Source organism: Natrix helvetica (assembly GCF_964273705.1).
Source record: "Natrix helvetica genome assembly, chromosome: 1".
NCBI classification, from domain to species: domain Eukaryota; kingdom Metazoa; phylum Chordata; class Lepidosauria; order Squamata; family Natricidae; genus Natrix; species Natrix helvetica.
The window spans coordinates 292224886-292245805 of NC_138548.1; the positions used below are offsets into that span (position 1 = coordinate 292224886).

At 39.1% G+C, this 20920-nt stretch overlaps 1 protein-coding gene across 1 annotated transcript; it reads left to right on the forward strand.

Annotated features, from left to right (window-relative positions):
* Positions 1-4572: 4572 nt before the first annotated feature.
* On the forward strand, positions 4573-19097 carry EIF4E1B (eukaryotic translation initiation factor 4E family member 1B). Its single transcript, XM_081969387.1, has 7 exons — positions 4573-4830; positions 6907-6995; positions 8325-8420; positions 12768-12831; positions 13466-13579; positions 17749-17888; positions 18510-19097. Exons 1-7 carry the CDS (start codon positions 4813-4815, stop codon positions 18622-18624), a joined length of 636 nt encoding a protein of 211 aa, XP_081825513.1. The 5' UTR covers positions 4573-4812; the 3' UTR covers positions 18625-19097.
* Positions 19098-20920: the final 1823 nt, after the last annotated feature.

The window sequence follows — 20920 nt, forward strand, 5'->3', positions numbered from 1 at the left end:
AGATATTGGAAGGATTTGAGAGGTTTGATAAGAAGTTAGATAGATTATTGTCTGGCTCAACAAAAGATGAAGGGACTGGAGCCTCAAAAATTAAAGAAGAGAGTGAAGATATAGAAGATAAATATAAGATAACAGATGAACCTAATAATGGAGCACCTATGAGTGAAAGTGGAAAGGAGGGAACATGGAAAAGTGAATCTGATTATTATTATATACTTGATGATCTGGAGCTCTACCCCACCTGTCAAGATATGGATTTGATGATGGAATTAAGAAGAGAAACAGCTTTAGAAAGACATCGGATAATTAAAGACATGCCAATTTTAATACCAATTCAAGGGCAACAAGACTATATGAGAGATCTTTCAAGCAAAAAAGTGCGGAGAGACGTTTTTAAAAACTTTATAAAGAAGTTTATAAGAGAATTGACACAACAGCAGGCTAAAGAGACAAGACAGTTTTGTTCCTGGAAAGACATAGGCTGATGATGAAGATTGATAACTCAAAACTTAGTTAACCTTTGTTGATTAATAAGTAGGATTTCTTAGACACTTTTAGAATGTTTTCTTTAAAATGTTTATTTGTTAATTAATAACTCATTATGTTAATAATAATGAAGTAATAATCTCAATTAGTAAAAAATAATTTGGATATAAACTGTAAATTGCGACCTGGGGAAAAGATTTATCAATTTCACTAATATATTTTTGTTTAGATTTTATTATAAAGATGTAATTTTTCTTGGGCACTTATAAACTTTACTAACAAACTTTTGTTTAGACTTTATTATAAAGATGTAATTTTTCTTGGGTCGGTGGGGAGGAGATGTGATATAAATGACCCCAAAAAATTCTGTTTTTTTTTTCTTTAGATAACTATAATAACAATAAGAAAATGTTAATGGATAATGTTTAAGGATTTTTATATGTCTTGGCATTGGTAAAAGCAATTAGATATAAGCCTTAGATAGTGAGTTGGAAAAAAAAGGGAATAAGCTATAAAAGGGTAATTATTGGAGGTTTATAGGAATAGCTAATGAATGCCAGTAGATGGTTGTGTCTCCAAGTGCAAATGATTCTAGATAAAAGCATATTTAAATAATTATAGCTAAATGAGAATGATGGTATATTGATGGTAAAATACATAAAGATCTTCGACTTTAAAATGTAAATTAAAAATATGAAGGATGTATAGTAACGCACGAAATTCATTTGTAACCAATTGACATGCTTTCTACAAGATGTAATGAAGAATGGGTTTTTTTGGTATTTTTGTTTAATTAAAACAATAAAAAAAATTCTATAAAAAAGTGCCCTCTACTATGAGGCAGGAGAACTGCATGCCTCATCTAGTCTGACTTTAGGCGTTTTATGATCACTCGAGCAGAGTTAAGCAAGGGTTAAAAGCCTAAAAATTCCTGACGTAGGTGAGGCACGCAGTTCTCCTGCCTCATAGTAGAGGGCGCTTTTTTAAGAGGCTTTTTTTAACAGTTAAGCAGAGTCATCCACAGAAGCCAGGCAAAGAGCCATGCTGTAGCACACACACTTTCCCCCAGCCTCTTTCTTTTGGAAGGCTCGGATCAGCTCCCCTCCGGCTTCTCTGCCTCTCCTCTCACCCCAGCCTGCCAGCAGGAGGTGAGTGGGTGGGCTTTATTGCATTCCAGGCATTTCCCACCCAGACAGCAGGCTACATTTGCAATGGTGGAGGTCTTTGGGGAAGGCAGCAGGGAAATGGGGGGGATGGCAGAGGAGCTTCTTTCAAGCCACTGGAAAAGATATCCAATCAACTTTTGTGTGTCTGTGTGTGTTCGTTTGAGAGTGAGTGAGAGAGGGAAGGGGGTAGGAGAGATAGTCCAATCCAACTTCTGTGTGTGTGTGTGAGAGAGTGAGAGAGAGAGGGGGGGGAGGAAGGGAGAGAGGGAGGAAGGGGGGGAAGGGAAAAGAAAAAGAAAATGAAAAAAGGAAATTTATTTCGCAAAGGAGAAAAACAAATGCTGTCGTTTTAAATCGAAATTGAGCATGCCTGGCTGTGGAATTCTGGAAGTTGAAGTCCACCACTGTGTCAGTGCCTCACCAGCCATAAACCTCACCGCACGTCATTGTATCACGGCATGAGTCACTGGAACCGGCAGCCACGCCCCCCGAACTGGTTCTCCGGTCAGCACTGTCAGTGCCGCCATCTTTTTTTTAAGTTCAGCGCATGTGGAAAACAATTTTAATTGAATTATGCATGCGCGTGCAGCACGCATCCAGCTAACTGGCAGTAACTGGCTGGAACCCACCCCTGATATGTACATATGTACAATATTATTGTAACTGTACCCCTATAAGAACTGCTTATCAGCATAAACAGAATGTGTAATAAAAAGACATCAATACAGATAGTCCTCAACTTAGAACAGTTGGTTGAGTTACTGTTCGAAATTACAATGGCACTGAAAAAAAAGTGACTTATGACTATTTTTCACACTTATGACCATTGCGGTTTCCCTATGGTCACCTAATCAAAATTCAGCCGCTTGGCAACTGACTCATATTTATGACCGTTGCAGTGCCCAGAGTCATGTGATTTCCTTTTGTGACCATCTGACAAGCAAAGTCAATGGGGAAGCCAGATTCATTTCACAATCATGTTACTAACTTAACAATTGCAGTGATTCACTTAACCAATGTGGCAAGAAAAGCTGTAAAATGGGGAAAAGTTCATTTAACAATTGTCTTGCTTAGCAACAGCAATTTTGGGCTCAACTATGATCATAAATCGAGGATTACCAGTATTGGGACCACAGCCTATCACAAAACTAGATGCCAATCTTACCCTGAATCTTTTCAGGTACATAATGCTAATGCTTAATAATATCAGCCACCTTCTCATCTTTCAGGAGGATACTATTACCAGGAAATACTTACTGCATTAAATGCACATAGGATAAAGTTCCCTCTCTATACACAGGGTGAAGAAAAGCAGAAAACAAAACACCTAGCATAAACCTGACATCAGAAAACTTGAGAAAGTAGAACGATTTTGTCTGCAGGATATGGTAATCCTATAGTGATCATTCTTGAATAGGGAGCTATAAATGGAAACTCCAGCATAAAATCACAGAAGTACATCTTATTAATTGGAATTCTATTGCTTATGGCCTAAATGTGGTGGAATATAACCTGGATTTCCAGGAGGGAGGGGCTGCATTCCAAAGGACCAAGAGATAGCAAAGTTTAGAGATCAAGATAGCTTCTTCCAGTGGTGGGTTGCCAAATGTTTTACTATTGGTTCGGGAGCGCTCATGCGCAGAAGAGTCCAGACAGGTGAGCGAAGCCTCCCACCGCCACTACTACCAGTTCGCCCGATCTGGGCCAAACTGGCAGCAACCCACCTCTGGCTTCTTCCTAGGAGTTCTTGGAGTATACTTTTAATGATGTAAATACTTGCTTTAGTTAGCTGTCTACAGGAGAGGAATAATAAAGGAAACTACTTAGAAGTAACTCTGCAACATATTTTTCTTGGTTTTTGGAGCCTGACCCTAAGTGAAAGAATGGGTAAATTAGTTTACCAGTGAAAAAATGTTTGTGTGTTATCCCAGTCTTCTGGTTTAAGAATTATAGGTGCTGACGGTCAACACATCTGAAGGACACCAAGCTAGGGAAGATTGATGAAGACCATTTTTCAATAGTCACTTGAAGTACTGACATAATATTAAAAGCTTTTTAAAATCTGATTTAGCTGCTTATCAAGTTTACCAATACACTCATGGATATGTGCAAACTTAGATAGATATTATGTACATGATGAAGTGGACTGTGGGCTACAAGGATTTATACCGCAATAAGTTAATTTAAGGTGCCACTGGATTCTTTATTGTTACCCTTTGGAAATTGCAATGCTACTTTCAGTCAGACTGCTTTGAGACAGCTACAGACATACAGCTGAATGCTAGTATCTGTGGTTGCTCCCACCCCATCCAAAAAGGAGGACATTCATTCCTGATGGCTACCTGTTCAATCATTTGTCTAAGCAAGCAAGCAAACAGCATTAATAGCCCCCACCCACCCTATTAGGCCATTGCCTTGAGAAGCAATACCTGAAACAAATGACAGCTATCAGAACTGTTTGGGCCAAGTGGCCAGCCCTGTAAAAGCTCAATGAAGCTAGCTGGCCAAATGAACAGGGATCAGTATCGTGTATCAGTCAGGGGGTTCTCTAGGCAGAATGAGGACAGGAGAATTGTTCTCTTGGCCTAAACAGGAAAATGTCCCAAGCTTTTTCTAGGCACAGCATGCAGTTATTTTTCCCTCTCTTATGGGATGGGCCCACACCAAATGAGCAGACAAGGACAGGCTGATAGATGACAACTGGCCTCAGGATGCTCAAGAGCTTCCTAAAACCTTGATGGAATCTCATGTAATTTGACTTAGGAAAGTGGCCAGTTCTTCAAATGCTAGCCTCTTTTTTTAAAAAAAAATAAACCCACATCCATTTTCTACTCTACAATTGCTGTCTTTCAGCATTTCTCTTGTTTTCAGTTTCACAGCGACTCTCCCTCTCGCCTGCCCAGATCTCTGCTTCGTTTTTTGTTCTAATTTTATCATAGAGAAATGGACTCAGGTCCTTTAACATTCAAGGCATTCTAATGACCTTGTTTTGCCATGCATGTCATGCTCCACCCACTAAAGGGAGTTAACAGGTTCTACAAATGAAATACACTTAACTCTATTGTCTTTCGAAGAAGAGCCTGTTTGGTTTGGGGAGTTAAAGAGATTCCCCAAGTACCTTCTTGGTAAAAAGAATTGGAAAAAAAATATTGTGTAAAATATGGCAGCAGCAAAGATGGTAGGTAATATCAAATTTAGTCATTTTTACTGAGCTTTCTCTCCTTTTTTCTCAAGTTGCAAGCTGCAGAGATAGTATTCACCAAAATGGGGTCTTAATTATTCAACTCCATGCTTAACTTCTTGAGGACTCATTTTGGTTGGGGGAGAAATATAGCAAGGCTGATTCATCTGTTGGAAGTGAGGTTCTGCTTTGTATCATGCAGGACTTAAATTCAATTGAATACAATGGGATACAATATACTTTCAAGCAAATACACACAGTGTATCCTTATAACCTGGCATGTATTCCAAACCATGATCTTACGCTGCTTAGATAAATCGGAAGACCTACACTATATGGCATAAACTGCATGGAAAACGTTTCTATGACTTAGCTAGCAAAGTTCCTGTATTCCTAACTATAATGGGGGATTTTCTGTATCTTTAAATATAACAAAAGAAAGTCTGCATGTTGGGGAAATCTCATTTCTTGTTACTGTAGTTGTGATAGTAGGCCTACTAAAGGTGCTGAATCTATGCTAGGAGAACATATAAACTGTGTCTACCATGCTATACTGATTCTACAACACTAAATGAGGGAACAGGAAAATAAAATTTCTGCTTATGAAAACAATTTTCAAGCTGTTGCTTGAAGAAAACACAAGCAGGCCCAAGATAACTTGCCTAAACCACTTGCCTAAACCACAAGCAGGCCCAAGATAACTTGCCTAATACCACTTTATAATGCCTTGGTAAGGCCACACTTGGAATACTGCATTCAGTTCTGGTCGCCACGATGTAAAAAAGATGTGGAGACTCTAGAAAGAGTGCAGAGAAGAGCAACAAAGATGATTAGGGGACTGGAGACTAAAACATATGAAGAACGGTTGCAGGAACTGGGTATGTTTAGCTTAAGAGAAAGAAGGACTAGGGGAGACATGATAGCATTATTCCAATATCTCAGAGGTTGCCACAAAGAAGAGGGAGTCAAACTATTCTCCAAAGCACCTGAGGGTAGAACAAGAAGCAATGGGTGGAAACTAATCAAGGAGAGAAGCAATTTAGAACTGAGGAGGAATTTCCTGACTGAGAACAATTAATCAGTGGAACAGCTTGCCTCCAGAAGTTGTGAATGCCCCAACACTGGAAGTCTTTAAGAAGATGTTGGATAGCTATTTGTCTGAAACGGTATAGGGTTTCCTGCCTAGGCAGGGGGTTGGACTAGAAGACCTCCAAGGTCCCTTCCAACTCTACTATTGTATTGTATTATTGTAAACCAGCTAATATGAAACGGAGGCCATCAGCTCGTTGGGCAGTAAGTCTTCCTTCCTAGATCTATTTACTCTCCTTAGCTCTTAAGTATAATCTTTATTGTCATTGTACTTAAATACAATGAAATTGGTTTTTAAGCAAAACCTGCAAAATCTACAATGACACCTTTCTTCTCTGTTTGCCTTAGGGATTGTTGTGTAAAATGAAGATGACACTAAAGTCTGGGGCATCAAACTGTTCTCCTGTTACTTTGACTAAAGATTTGGAAAAAAGTTTTGGGAGCTTGTAATTTTGCTAATACAGTTTAAGCCAATAATTGTTTATTCACTCTGTTTCCAATCCTTTGAGATGGTGGCTCTCAGACTTTTCCAGGAGATGTTTCATGCCGCATGAGCTATGTCTGCTTGGGATCATAAATACTTGAAACTAGTCTAGTTTTTCCTTGGGGCTAGAACAGGTCTTGGGGGGGTGGGGGAATCTTAGTATGCCTGGGAATATGAAACTTTCTAAACTTTGAGAAATAATTTGCTTCTCCAGTTCTGGAAAAAAGCACATAGATAGGTTTTATCTCTTAAAGCTGTATTTCTAGATAAAAACTTTTTAGTTTTGGATTTGCTCTTGAGAAAGAACATAGGCCTGAAATGTATGGGCTTCTCAATTTCTGAAAAACCTGTTGGCTTTTATTTAATCTGCAATGCCTTATTGTTAACAGGAGTTATCATCTTTAGCTTGTGTTATTGTTTAGTAAAGATTTCAGGAAAAAATTGGGAGAAATGACTATCCTGTCAATTGCCATAGCATTGCCCATTTGTTCAAACATTAGGGAAGCACACGTGAAGAACATCAGAAGCACAAGACTAAGAGAGGGGAGACAGTTGTGGAGCACATCACCAAGCACCCCCTGCAGAACAGGTATTAGCAATAAAATGGGGTATACCATTTTATTTTGTTATGTCCAATGTTCAGTTCTTGGGCCTCAATATTCTTTCTTCTTACTTGCTATTCCTTTTATGAACTATAAGTATCCTGAACACATACATTTAAATATCGCTAAAGAAAGCATTTAATTATACTAGAACAGATATACAGTATATATTTTCAAGAAATGTTTGGTGGTTTGTTTGTTCTCAAAAAGCAGTTACGAAACTTCTGTACACCTGCGGGTTTTATAGATATCACATAAGAAAATGCTCTCAGCTTACAGGTGTATTAAACTGTCCTAGATACTTTTTCTCTTATGAGCAGGAATCACATTCTCCAAACAATGTATTTGTTCATTATCAAACACTTAAGATTAGTGGTGGGTTATAAATATTTTTACTACCAGTTCAGGCATGCTACTATGCACGCACAATCCAGGTGGGTGGGCGGGGCCTCCCGTTGCCACTACTACCAGTTCAGCCAAACTGGGCCGAACCAGGAGCAACCCACCCAGTGGTGGGTTTCAAAAATTTTTAGAACCTCTTCTGTAGCGGTGGCCTGCTTTGTGGGAGTGGCTTGCCAGCCATGTGACTGGGTGGGAGTGACTTGCTGGCCATGTGACCGGTGGGAGTGGCTTGCCAGCCATGTCACTGAGTGGGAGTGGCTTGGCAGTCATGTGACTGGGTGGGCGTGGCAACTTGAAAAATGTGGTGAAACTCACTTAACAATGCTCTTGCTTAGCAACCAAAATGTTGGCTCAGAAACTCTGGCATTTGAAGCACGCAAGTCTTAAAGCTGTCAAGTTACAAGACCCTTGCATCCCTAACCCTTTAGAAAAAAAAAACCCAGGGGTGTTCAAACCTGACAGCTTTAAGACTTGTGGACTTCAACTCCCAGAATTCCTCCTCTCGTTCTTCATCTTGATGATGTGCGGACGGGTGGGGGGAGGGAGCTGGAACCGGTTCTAAACGGCACTGTAGATTTGTGGAACCTCTTCTATAGAAGAGGGTAGAACTGGCAGGAACCCACGCCTGAACCCACCACTGCTTAAGATACTCTAATTTCCATTTTTACTGTACAAAAAAAGGTGAAAGAGAAAAGCCTGATTTTTTTTCAGGTATTCTAAACTGAAAATTTAGTATGTATTGTCTATAAAATATCAATTATGATTACACTTAGACTGACCTGAGCATGGAACACTTATTGGTTCCCCAAAACAAGCATTAAGAAGCATGAGGATAATTTGGCTTGGCTTCCAAAGAGCACTTCCCTGACTTTGTTCTGGTTAGTAACTTCGCTGTACCTTCCTTTAATTCATAGATGGGCCTTGTGGTTCTTCAAAAATGACAAGAGCAAAACCTGGCAAAATAACTTGCGGCTTGTTACCAAGTTTGATACTGTGGAAGATTTCTGGGCGTGAGTTTATACTTATCCTATTCTGTGAATGTTAATATTTCAATCATATAATCCTGAAGAAGTATGATGGTAGGTTATGTCATTTGGCATGTGGATCAAACAGGAATATGTCCACAATTATAAACACTGCAAATGCCACCTTGCTATATTCCCCCACCCCCACCCCACTGGCAACAAATAGAGGGACTTGTTATAATATAGTTTACTGATATAGAGAAGTATCTTCTTGAGGTATCTGTAGCTCACTAAGTAACTCAGTGAATAAAAAAGGTATTCCTAAACAAATCAGTTATGGAAAGCAGCTCTTTCCTAAATGGCATTTAGATCAATACAGGTAGCCCTTGACTTATGACCACAATGGATCCCAAAGTTTTTGTTGCTAAGTGAGATATGTGTCAAATGAATGTTGCCCCATTTGACAACCTTTCTACCCTCAGTTGTTACGTGAATCACTGTAGTTGATAAGTTAGTCACCCGGTTGTTAAGTGAATCTGGCTTCCGCATTGACTTTGCTCCTTGAAAGGTGACACTGCAATGGTCGTAAGTATGAACCAGTTGCCAAGCATCTGAATTTTGATCACATGATCACGGGGATGCTGGAAAGATCGTAAGTGTGAAAAACTGTCATAAGTCGCTTTTTCAGTGCCGGTGTAACTTTGAATGGTCACTAAACGAACAGTTGTAAGCCAAGGACCACCTGTATTAGTTTCCTGTTAAAGAATTCTTGACATACATCTGCATTTGAGATGCAGAGTGGATCCTTATTTTCAGGAGAGTAACTACCTGAGCCTACAGTACTGTAGCAAAAACAGTCCTATACCGTATCTCCCAAGTGAACTGCAGTCTACAAAATTTGATGTCAGTTCTGTGGCAATTCCAATAGCACCCTTCTTGAAAATTCCTCCATACTCTGCAATACAGGAACTCAGTGAAGCAACCAGTGGACTTCTAGCTAATAAATAGCAGTGTGTTATTATTGTTGTTTAATGATATTTATCCAGTTTCCTATCCCAAGCTACTAATTGTCCTGGAGCAATAAAAATATCCTACCTCTCCTACTTCACACAAAAGGCAAAAATACATTGTCTTTTCCATCCATGTTTTCAGAAAACTAGCATGCATTTGCTGCTGTTTGAAAGAAAGAAAGAAAGAAAGAAAGAAAGAAAGAAAGAAAGAAAGAAAGAAAGAAAGAAAGAAAGAAAGAAAGAAAGAAAGAAATCTGAGCAGTTACTATAAAAAAAGAAATCACTGGGAAGTTACTACTCTTCTAATGCATTTAAAATAACTGCTAAAAGTACAGCTGATTGTAATCTCACAATCAGGTGCTTTCCCCAGTAGCTATAGGTGTATTTTCATGTAATTTTAATGGAGGAGAAAGGGAAGATATGTTCTCTAAGAGCTACGTGCAAACAGGCACTAAGAACAGGGTGTTGAAGGTTGGTAGTGATGAGGAAAAGGAGAGATAGTCCTGGAGTAGCAAACCACCACCACTTTGCACACAAGAGAAAGAAAAACTGGAGACAACTTCCGGTCCCCGAAGGCGACGGACGTTCGCGTCCGCTGCTCGTCTTCTCGGTGGGCTCCCTCTAAGCTTAGGGGGAGCATAGGAAGCCTTGGAGGGGCTCCCTGCCGTAGGGTGGCTTGTTGGGGCCCCCTGGATCGGTGGTGGCCACGGGGGTGTGTGTCTCCAGCTTCGCCCCAGGAGCCGGGGAGCGTGGGTGGTGCACAACAGTGCGCCTTCGCTGAGCAGAGCCTGGAAGGAAACAACTAATGGGACATTACAGCTGAAATGCGGTGAGGTGGGAAGCTTCCCTCAATCTCCTTTTTAACTACTTAATTGACGAACAGCAGCTTAAACTGTGCTTTCAATCCTTTGAAGTGTTAAGACTGGAGGGGGGAGGTTTCTCACCCCCCTCGGAAAAGCGGCAATTGGAAAATCCCTCTCTCGGAAGAGAGAGAGGGGGAGTTAAAAGTTACTTTCTCTTCCTTTAAGCAATGGGAGGATGATTTCTTGTTACAATTGCAAAGGAGGCCTGCTGAGTTGATTCTTAAACTATTTTATGGAAACTTTGGACGTTGCTTTCTGATCTCCTGTGAAGGCGGAGCCAAGATGGCCAACTTCCTCCTTCTTGCACTTATGAATGAAGTTTCCCTTTTGAAAGAATTTCTGGCTTTGTATTATACCACACCCTAGAGATCTCCAGGAGCCTCTCCATGCACGTATCTCCCTTGGATTTGGAACACTTGATTTATATCACCTGGCTTGGAGCTGTATAGAGACCAACGCTCTCCTCTGGACTTGTCTGCCTTGTGACTTCTCCCGGTTGTGTCTTCCCACAGATGCCATTTCTTTGTGCAGATTTATAGCTATCTCTGAACTTAATATGGGTCCTAAAAAATTTCCACCTGGTAAGCCATCCTTGGCCCCAACATCTTCTACATCCAGCCCGGTCATTCAAAAGACACCACTGCCTTCATTTTTACTACCTAAAGCGACTGAAGAGAGCTCAAAAGAAGTATCCATTGAGCAAATGTTTCAAACTATTATAAAGGGAGAGGACGAACTGAAAAAACAACTGACAGATTTAACTGATGAACTCAGAGAAACGCAACAACAAACAACACAAAATAAACAGAGAATAGGTGTGCTGGAGGAAGACGCGACTGGGCTGAGGGAAGAGGTTAAGACAATCCAGAAGGGGAATGTAGAATTTGAAAATCATATGATAAAGGTGGAATTTGAGAGAATGTCTTTTTTTCTTAGATTTCAAAACTTGCCAGAAGCAGAGAATGAAGATCTCAAGGAAATCATGACTACAATTTAGCAGATTATATTAAAATAGATAAACAACAGTTATGGTGGGATATTGATTTGATCTATAGGATTAACTCAGCATACGCTAGAACACACAATGTGCCAAGGGAAATACATGTTAAATTTCTTAGAAAGACTACGAGAGATGAGGTTTTAGGAGCTCAAAGGGTGGGACCATTAAAATATAAAGACAAAGAAATAACCATTCTTAAACAGATTCCAAAGAAAGTAAGAGATAAGAGGAAGAAATATTCCTCCTTAGCAAAGAAATTATATAATAATGGAATCTGGTTTAGATGGTTATTGCCAGAAGGAATGCTGATTTTCTGGGAGGGCAGCAGAATTAGAATCAACACAGTTGTGGAGGCGGAGGCCTTTATTAAGAAACATAGTGCCCTTCTAGATGAAACGGGACAGCACACAAGATATGAAGGAGGGAGGGGCCACGGCGCTGCCAGAAGACTGGGGGGAGGATGCAACACTCAGAAGACTCAGGTCACAAAAATGAGTTGAAACATTATTGCAATTGTTGCTACAATGTAATTATTGGAAGTGATACAAAAGATGATTGAATATATTGATGATTGAATGTAAAAACAAAAAGCTGCCAATGTTTATTCAAATTTTGATGCCTTCTTTTTCTTTTTTGTAAAAGTTGAGAGATTTGGGGAGATTTCTACTTTCCGCATGATTTAGCTGTCAAAATATTCTAAACCTATGTACCCTTTTCCTCAAAACATTTGTAAAAATCAATAAAAATTTTACAATAATAAGAGAAAGAAAAACTGGTAGCCTCCACGTAGAAAGGGAAAAAAAGAACAAGTCTTGCTATCTACTGTGGAAGAAAGGGGGCAGATGAATCTATTTTTTGTCCATTTCACCATGGCTTCTTTTGTCTGGGAAGAATCTGCAGATTCAAAATACTGTAGCCTGCATTAATCCTGTCTGAATATTAAAATGGAATCAGAAGATAGTGTATATTTGTCTCATCATATGCGCCCACCCTCCCAATTCAGGGCAATTGCTGTGATGGAGTATCTGTGAAGCCATTGAGCCAACTCTCCCCTTTAAGGGCCTGTAAAAACAATGTTTAGTCACCTAAAACACCTACAGAGTGTTGGGGGGGGGGGAAAACTCCCTCCCTCCCTCTTTCTTATTGGTTCATGCTATACAGAAAATTCTAAGCATCGAGTACTTTATCTTAATTTAACTATTCCTTAAATAATTATGAAGGTAAAATAAATAGCAGTGACATTAATTCTTGGAAAATGAATTGTATAGTAGTCTTTATTGTCATTGTATAAAATAAATACAACGAAATTAGTTAGCTCCTTGCTAAAAATGCCATTTGAAATATGTAAAATATAGCTAGGCCAAATAGGTAGGAAGTTAAGATTGCTTTTCTGTGATGTGGATCTGGATTTAGTGAAAAAAGTTGGAGTTTTGGAGATACCTATGCAATTGGTTTCTTATTGAAATAACATCCATCAATTATATTGAATAACATCTCTCTCCTGTTCTTGAAATTGCAGACTGTATAGCCATATCCAACTAGCTAGCAAGCTGACGTCTGGCTGTGACTACTCTCTTTTCAAAGTAAGTTTTCTCCAGAACTTGTTAAGTCCTGACAACATGACCCCAAACCTATTGAATTGTGACACAAGGGTCTCTTATATGAAGGTAAATAGAGAGATGATACTTTGGATCCCTTTATTATAAAGCTTAACTCTTTCAACTTGTGCATTGTCCTAATACAGGACTTTTATCTGCAATAAATATGCTGGCTGGGAAGTCAGCATATTTGGAAGTTGTCCATATTAGGAATAATGATTTAATTTTATGCTTTGCTTGCTGGCATAAAACCAGTGCTTCCCATCTTAATGTATCTGTAGCCTAACACATAGTGAGAATGTGTATGACTCATATGTATGATTCATACAAGGTGGTATTAGCTCCATTAGGTAGGCCAGACCAAGAAATCAACAGCAAGAATCCTAAAATTACTTTTATTGAGACTGGCTATAAATCTGACTGTGTGGTCCTCCTTCTAGCTCAGTGAGTTAGGATGATGCCTATCTGAATCTCTTCCAAATGTTATCTGGACATTCTGGACTTAAAACATGTTTCATCTTTTGTTGCTTTGGCAACAGAACCTCAATTTCTTCATCTAGATCACCTTCCTTATTCTGTACATGGCAAGCAATTATTATCTTTGACATTTTTCTACCAGGATGGTATTGAACCCATGTGGGAAGATAACTGGAACAAGCATGGTGGTCGTTGGCTTATCACTTTGGCTAAGCAGCAGCGGCGTACAGACCTTGACCGGTTCTGGTTAGAGACTGTAAGTAAGCAGAATTCAGCTTCTATTTTCCCCTCAGCTCCATTAATTTTGCAAACCGGGTGGTTCTTTGGATTGTGGCCATATTTCTGTAATGGATCCAAAAGCTCATAATACAATATAATACAATAGTAGAGTTGGAAGGGACCTTGGAGGTCTTCTAGTCCAACCCCCTGCCTAGGCAAGAAACCCTATACCGTTTCAGACAAATAGCTATCCAACATCTTCTTAAAGACTTCCAGTGTTGGGGCATTCACAACTTCTGGAGGTAAGCTGTTCCACTGATTAATTGTTCTAACTGTCAGGAAATTTCTACTCAGTTCTAAGTTGCTTCTCTCCTTGATTAGTTTCCACCCATTGCTTCTTGTTCTACCCTCAGGTGCCTTGGAGAATAGTTTGACTCCCTCTTCTTTGTGGCAACCCCTGAGATATTGGAACACTGCTATCATGTCTCCCCGTGTCCTTCTTTTCATTAAACTAGACATGCCCAGTTCCTGCAACCGTTCTTTAGTCTCCAGTCCCCTAATCATCTTTGTTGCTCTTCTCTGCACTCTTTCTAGAGTCTCCACATCTTTTCTACATCGTGGCGACCAGAACTGAATGCAGTATTCCAAGTGTGGCCTTACCAAGGCATTTTAAAGTGGTATTAACACTTCATGTGATCTTGATTCTATCCCTCTATTTATGTAGCCTAGAACTGTGTTGGCTTTTTTGGCAGCTGCTGCAAACTGCTGGCTCATCTCTGTGTCCCTTTAGTACAGCGATGGCGAACCTTTTTTGGCTCGCGTGCCACAAGTTGGGGGAGCGAAGGGGGGTCGTGTGCGCGCAAAACTCGCGACCCCCCCATTTTTACATGCTTTTTTGCCCTCCCCAGGCTCCAGAAGCTTTATAGGAGCCTGGGGAGGGCAAAAAGAGCCTCCCCTATGCCCCCGGAGGCCCTCCGGAGGCTTCAGGGACTGTCCGGAGGCTTCCCTGACGCCTTCGGAACGCTTAAAACGACCATCTGAGCAAACCGGAAGTGACTTCCGGTTTGCTCGGAGGGTGGTTTTAAGCATTCCGAAGGCTTCAGGGAAGCCTCCAGACAGTCCCTGAAGCCTCCAGGGGGGGGGGCAAGGCTCTTTTCGCCCTCCCCAGACTCCTATAAAGCCTCTGGAGCCTGGGGAGGGCAAAAAAGCATGTAAAAATGGGGGGGGTCGCGAGTTTTGCGACCCCCCTAGCTTTTAAAAAGGTGAACTCAGCTGGCCAGCGCACGCATGCGCACTGGCCAGCTGACAAGGCAGTGCCTCGCGTGCCCTGACAAATGGCTCCACGTGCCACTTGTGGCACGCGTGCCATAGGTTCGCCATCACTGCTTTAGTAGATAAGGCTACTTACATAATTGTTCTGTTTCAGTAATTCCTTCCATAAAGGAGGCCACGCTAGCTTATTCTGAGATGGGCAATATGCCTTCAGACTAATTTTAAAGGTGTTTGAAAGCCATCAGTTTAGAAATCTGGTGTGCTTTCCTTCCCCCTCTTTTCCAGCAGCTACCTGGACAGAAGAAGAAAAGCATATTGTAAAAGAGAGAAAAGAAGATGTCGAACAGAGATTGTATAACCCTGAACACAGGACGGTTACCAGATATGGGTTGCACAAATCCAGACCTTCAGTAGGCAACTTAAGAGAACTAACTAACTACATAGAGAAAGCTCTATTTTTTTGTTAATGTTGTGTGGGTCACTTGGATTCTTTTTTTAAAGTTTTTTTTTATTTTTATTTTTCAAGACAAACACAACATATCCTCCTTTACATACTGTAGAAAGTGTATCAGTTGGTTGCAAAAAAGCTTACGTACATCTCTTCCACAGTCAACAAACATACTTCATATTAACTCAAGTATTTTAAACTCAGATATTTATACGTTACCGTCATCATACCTCCATTTTCATTTGACTATAATTGTTTAAACGTCCTTCATCATAGAATATACCAAGATTTAATACATAACCACATACTGGCATTTCATTTACTATTTCTAAAATCCTCCAATAACACTGAATCTTTATATCCTATTCTAGTTAAACATCCATAATATTCAATAACAAAATTTTCTAATCCTTCTTTCCAAATCATTATTTACAATTTACATCCAATTTCCTTATGTTGTACCCAAACCTATATATACATTATTATCATTATCCCTCCTTTATTTAACTATATCCTGTATCATAACATTTCCCCCCTAATATTCAAAACTTAACTATATCTAACTTAGTTCTTTTTTTATTAACTTTTATATATAATCCAAAATAATTTCTAATCTTCCTTTCATGGGTACCATTCAATATTCATATCCCATTATTGCTTATCATGACATTACACATTGCATACATTATTATCATTATCAGTTATTTCTTTTACTATATCTATTGTCACTAAATTTCACTAAGTTTAACTAGTTTTAAATTATACTCTTCCATCTATCAACCTGTATCTTTCCAGTAGCAAAACAGTCTCATATCTTCTGCTATTTGTGGTATCAGTCCTCTAATCTTCTCTTTAATCAACTTTGTATAGACTCCTCTTAGCAACTCTTTGCTTATAAAATCTCTCATGTAATTTCGATGCCCTTCTTCTGTTTCCTTAATCAGTTTATCTTTGATTGTCGGTGGTGTTATCAAAACTATTGCTAATAAGATTTCTCTCTTTAAATCCATAAATTCTTTTATTTTTTCTTCTTCTGTATCTTGCCATCTGGGGTAGATTTTCCCTCCATTTAATTCCTCTTCCAGTATTCCACTCTTTCCATTTTCAGAGACAAACCAATCACCATAATTATCAGCAATTTTAATTTCTTTATATTCATTTTCCTCTTCGATTTTTAGGATTTTAACCTCCACTTTATCCATTTGATGAACATTTTCAACTTCTCCGTCATATTTTGCTGTTAAATGCACTAAGTCATCCAACTTCTTCTCTATCCTCTCACGTGTATTTGATAATTTATGTATTTCTGAGAATATCTTTTGCAGACTTAAAACTTCTTTCTCCTGTTGAAATTGCGCCATTATCTCCAACTAATAAACACTGCTATTCTAGCTTAGAAGGTTTTAACAAATATTAAGCATCGATTCACAATAATCATTTCATTTTCACCTTTCTCTGGTTAGAAATACTTCAAAGGAACATCTGTGTGATTTTCTTATCATCACTCTCTATAAACAAGCAGTAAGACTTTGAAGTGCCAAGCCAAGATAATCAGTGAAAGAAAATAAAGTGTTTCGTTTCCAATACACAAAACTCTAGCCTCCGAAGTAGCAGTGTTATTGTTACAATGTTGCAATTTTAAAAAATATCTTTTTGTATTTCAAGTTGAAAAGAAAGTCCAATTCTTAAATGAGTTAGAAAAACACCCATAGTAATGAAAGAGGAGAATTTTAGTCCATAGGTTACAAAGAATAGTAACAGAAAAAAAATAGAAGAAAACTTAATCCATTCATTTTAAAAGGCTTGCATAAATTCCATCCGTGAAAATAGCATTTAAAAAGTAAGATAACCCACTGTCCAAAACCATTGCAAATTTAATTCCGCTGCTTATTTCTTCTGTTTTCCAATTTGAATTAATTTTAAATTTTTTATAGGCAGTCACTTTTAAAACAGTAAAAATTCCTCACCAGCTGGAAACACTTTCTCTTTCCATATCCTTCCGTTTTGGAGCCGCCCCGACTTCATCAGCCAAATGGCTGGATTTTTTGTCACCGGCTTGAAGACTTTCTCTTGGATCGATCAGGGACTTTGTGATGTCCCTGCGATCAGCAAGACGTAGTCTTCCTGTTCACCATCTCTGCGGGACGGTTTAGGTCCATTTGGACCACCCAGTGGCAAAAGTGTTGACTGCGATCTCAGAACATTAAGATCGCACGTCGTGTCGTTGCGACTTCAGCTCCTCCTCGGGTCACTTGGATTCTTGCAGTCCAAGAATTTAGCCCCGGTTTTGATTTAAATATTTTTCACTTAATTAAATTTACAATGTGTAGAAAAGATTAGTTCTTATTTATCTCTCAAGATTCTACTCTTTTCCCTCCAGTATCTATACTATCTTTGGGACAGGAAAAGCCTGATGCATCACACAAATGCTGACATCTGGTTCCCTGTATATTCATGTGGATTTTCTTCATGCCCCCTTTTTGTAGTTGCTGTGCCTGATTGGAGAGATGTTCTGTGACTACAGTGATGATGTCTGTGGGGCAGTCATCAATATTCGTGCCAAAGGGGACAAAATTGCCATTTGGACCCGAGAGGCAGAGAACCGGGATGGAGTAATTCATATTGGGTGAGTGTCACCTTCAGAGGGCCCTCCCAGATTGAGGTATGGTGAGTGCTTATCTGAGAGATGGCCTTTTCAGTGGCCATGTCCCATGGGCTTTAGAAAGCCTGATGTCATGCTTCCTGCCCTTTTGGCACCTAGAAAAGACAGATTAATTTCCTAGGCACACCCTCACTCTCTCTTTCTCTCTCTCAATTTATATGGCAGCTCATCTCAAATTTATAACTCTGGACAGCTAATGTTTTTTAAAAAAAATCATAAATCACACAACTGTAAAAACACAACAAACATATAATCAACTGACATTAAAAAAAAGCAAGCAAGCAAACAATGAACCAGCATCATACATTAGAAAGTGGCCATGATGTTAACTTGTTGCTTTTACATTTTCTTCACATTTTCATGTATCTTATAGATTTCACTTTGTATTTTGTATTTTACAAAATGTCTTAATGTATCCTTTTATTGTTTTTCCTTGTTCACAGCAATTCTTTTATTGTAAACGGCTCTAGATTTCTTAAATGGGATTTCTTTAAAAGGAGCCATAAGAAATGTGTGAAGTAAAAACCAATGGGGATTGATATCTTTAATGGCCCTCACACAAAATTGCTTTCTTCTGGCTTTCAGGCGTGTGTATAAGGAACACCTGGGCCTCTCTTCAAAAGTGGTCATTGGTTATCAGGCTCATGCAGACACAGCTACCAAGAGTGGCTCCCTTATGAAGAACAGATTTATCGTGTGACCTCACTGGGCTTAAACTCAACCCTTGGCAGGATGGCTAAAGATGAGCTACATGAAGATTTAGCATCTCTCTGCTCTTCCCATTAAAATGTTGTAACCAAGCATTCTGGATTTTTGACTGGACTGGCGTTACATGGAAAATATTTATACTTGGGGCAAAATGGTTCCTGTTACCCTCAATCTTAAGGCACATTTAAGCTAAGACAGTGTCACTTAAAGCAGAATGTGCTTTGTGTAACTTTCTGGTTCTGTAATCAGAAAAGACTTAGACAATGAGGTTAAAAGGATTGTGAGAACTACTTGGTACCAAGGTAGCAGAATAGTTTGCCAAGAAACAGAACTTGCCTCTTTGCTTCTATTCTGATTCCTAAAACTAGGCTCCCTTCAAGATTTACATGGCCTCAAGTTGAGGTGCTACATAAAAAATATACTTTATTTTCAATAAAAAGATACGATGTTTTGCTATTTTCAAAATTTTGTGAAAAGTGGTTCAATCATGCAGTTTTTTTCCTGTTGAAAATCTATGTACTGGGCTTAAAGGAACTCAGCCTTATAGAGAACCAGTTCTTAAGGACGGAATCTGGGTAGCACATAGACATACTTTGGTCTTGTTAACTTCAGCCACCAGTGTTTAAAGTCTTCCTCTGCCAGATACCGAATGAACTGGGCGCAAGAGCCATTGAACCGAAAGAGGCAATGATAGCAGTCTATCCTGAAGCAGCTTGCGTAGCTGTGAAGAATGTTACGCAGTTGATTTGAAGGGCAATGAGCTGACTTCCTACGATTAGCCTCTGCAATCCAGATGACACCAGGTTTGTGCTGAGCAATTCAACACTGCTATTCATTAACTACTATGAATAATGCAAGCAACAGGATGTTTGCCTGCAATAACTAGCTCTGGAATGCCTACATAAATATGGCCACATGCAGGGGGAAAAGTACAGCCTAAGCTAAACAATTCTATAGGATGTATGCACATATGTGTGCACATGTGCATATAAATGTACATCTGTAGGGGTCGGAATGATAATTGATGTGTTCCAGACCTTATATGTTCTAAGTTATGAAGAACAGACTGAAATCAAAACCCACTTTTTTCTCTGCTAGATCAGCCATCAGCAGCACTGTTACTCTCTTTGATATGGAATCTAACTTGATCTATATGTGCTACCCATCTCACATCTATTCAGAGACAAAGATATAGTAACTTTCAAGACACAGTATAAGTTCCCAAGGCTTTAGATGCACCTAAAATTAATTGATACCATTCTCTCCAGATAAAGGGCCCTTCTGTGTTATTCTACTAACACACATAAAAACCAAAGCATTTGCAGCTTGTAACAGATGGGATTTTTTTGCTCAGGTCTTTTGGGCCTTGGCTCAGGCAAGTTAAATAACTTGGATAATAGATTTTAATGATTAATAAGAACATCAATGATTGTACATCAGAAGTCTCTAACTTTCATTTTTTTAATGCTTAAAATATTGATATATGGGGACTGCCTGATTGGATTAGGTTAAATAGGGGTTAATTATGAAAAAAAACATCCTATTTGGAGAATGACCACTGCAGCTTTAATTCCTATGTTCAGAATTTGGTACATAAAGTTTATATGGGTTGCTAATGGATAACATTATTACTCAGATATGTAGGTGGGAAGCTTTTTTAAATGAGTACATTCCTGTTTCATATTAAATAACACTTGTGCTAACATAATAGATGAAGAAAGAGGAAAAGTAAATTATTAATAAATGCTAAGTGGCAAAGAAATGACAAAATAGGGCCTTAATGATTTGTCTACTGAAATAGCTGTCAGGAGGAAAACTCACTTAGGGACTGGGTAGCTAAACTGACTGGATGAATATAGTAAGGATGGGGGGGGAACCTTTTTGTGGAAGACAAGAAGTAGCCAAAGTTACTATGGATAAGAAAGATGTGAAGTAGTATTGCATTTAAATATAATGTAGTAGTAGTCCATCATTAATCATTTTAGGGAGGGGTTTGAATGATGTTTTATCCTTTCTTTGAACATCTCCCCCCACTTGCTTTCTTATTCAAAGGCAATGATATTCATATGATTACGGAACACACTTACAAAATAGCATTGGAAGGGACCTTGGAGGTCTTTGTCCAACCAAGCAGGTGACCCTACACCATTCCAGAGAAATTGCTGTCCAATCTCTTCTTATAAACTTTCAATGATTGCCAGAAAATTTCTCCTAGGTTGGGTCTCTCTTTGATATGTTTCCATTTGTTACTTCTTGTCTTGCCTTCAGGTGTTTGGAGAATAGGTTGA

Coding starts and splice junctions, on each gene's coding strand:
- EIF4E1B (XM_081969387.1), top strand. Junction 6,996..8,324: donor AAGCACCCCCTGCAGAACAG/GTATTAGCAATA, acceptor TTTAATTCATAG/ATGGGCCTTGTGGTTCTTCA. Junction 12,832..13,465: donor GTGACTACTCTCTTTTCAAA/GTAAGTTTTCTC, acceptor TTTTTCTACCAG/GATGGTATTGAACCCATGTG.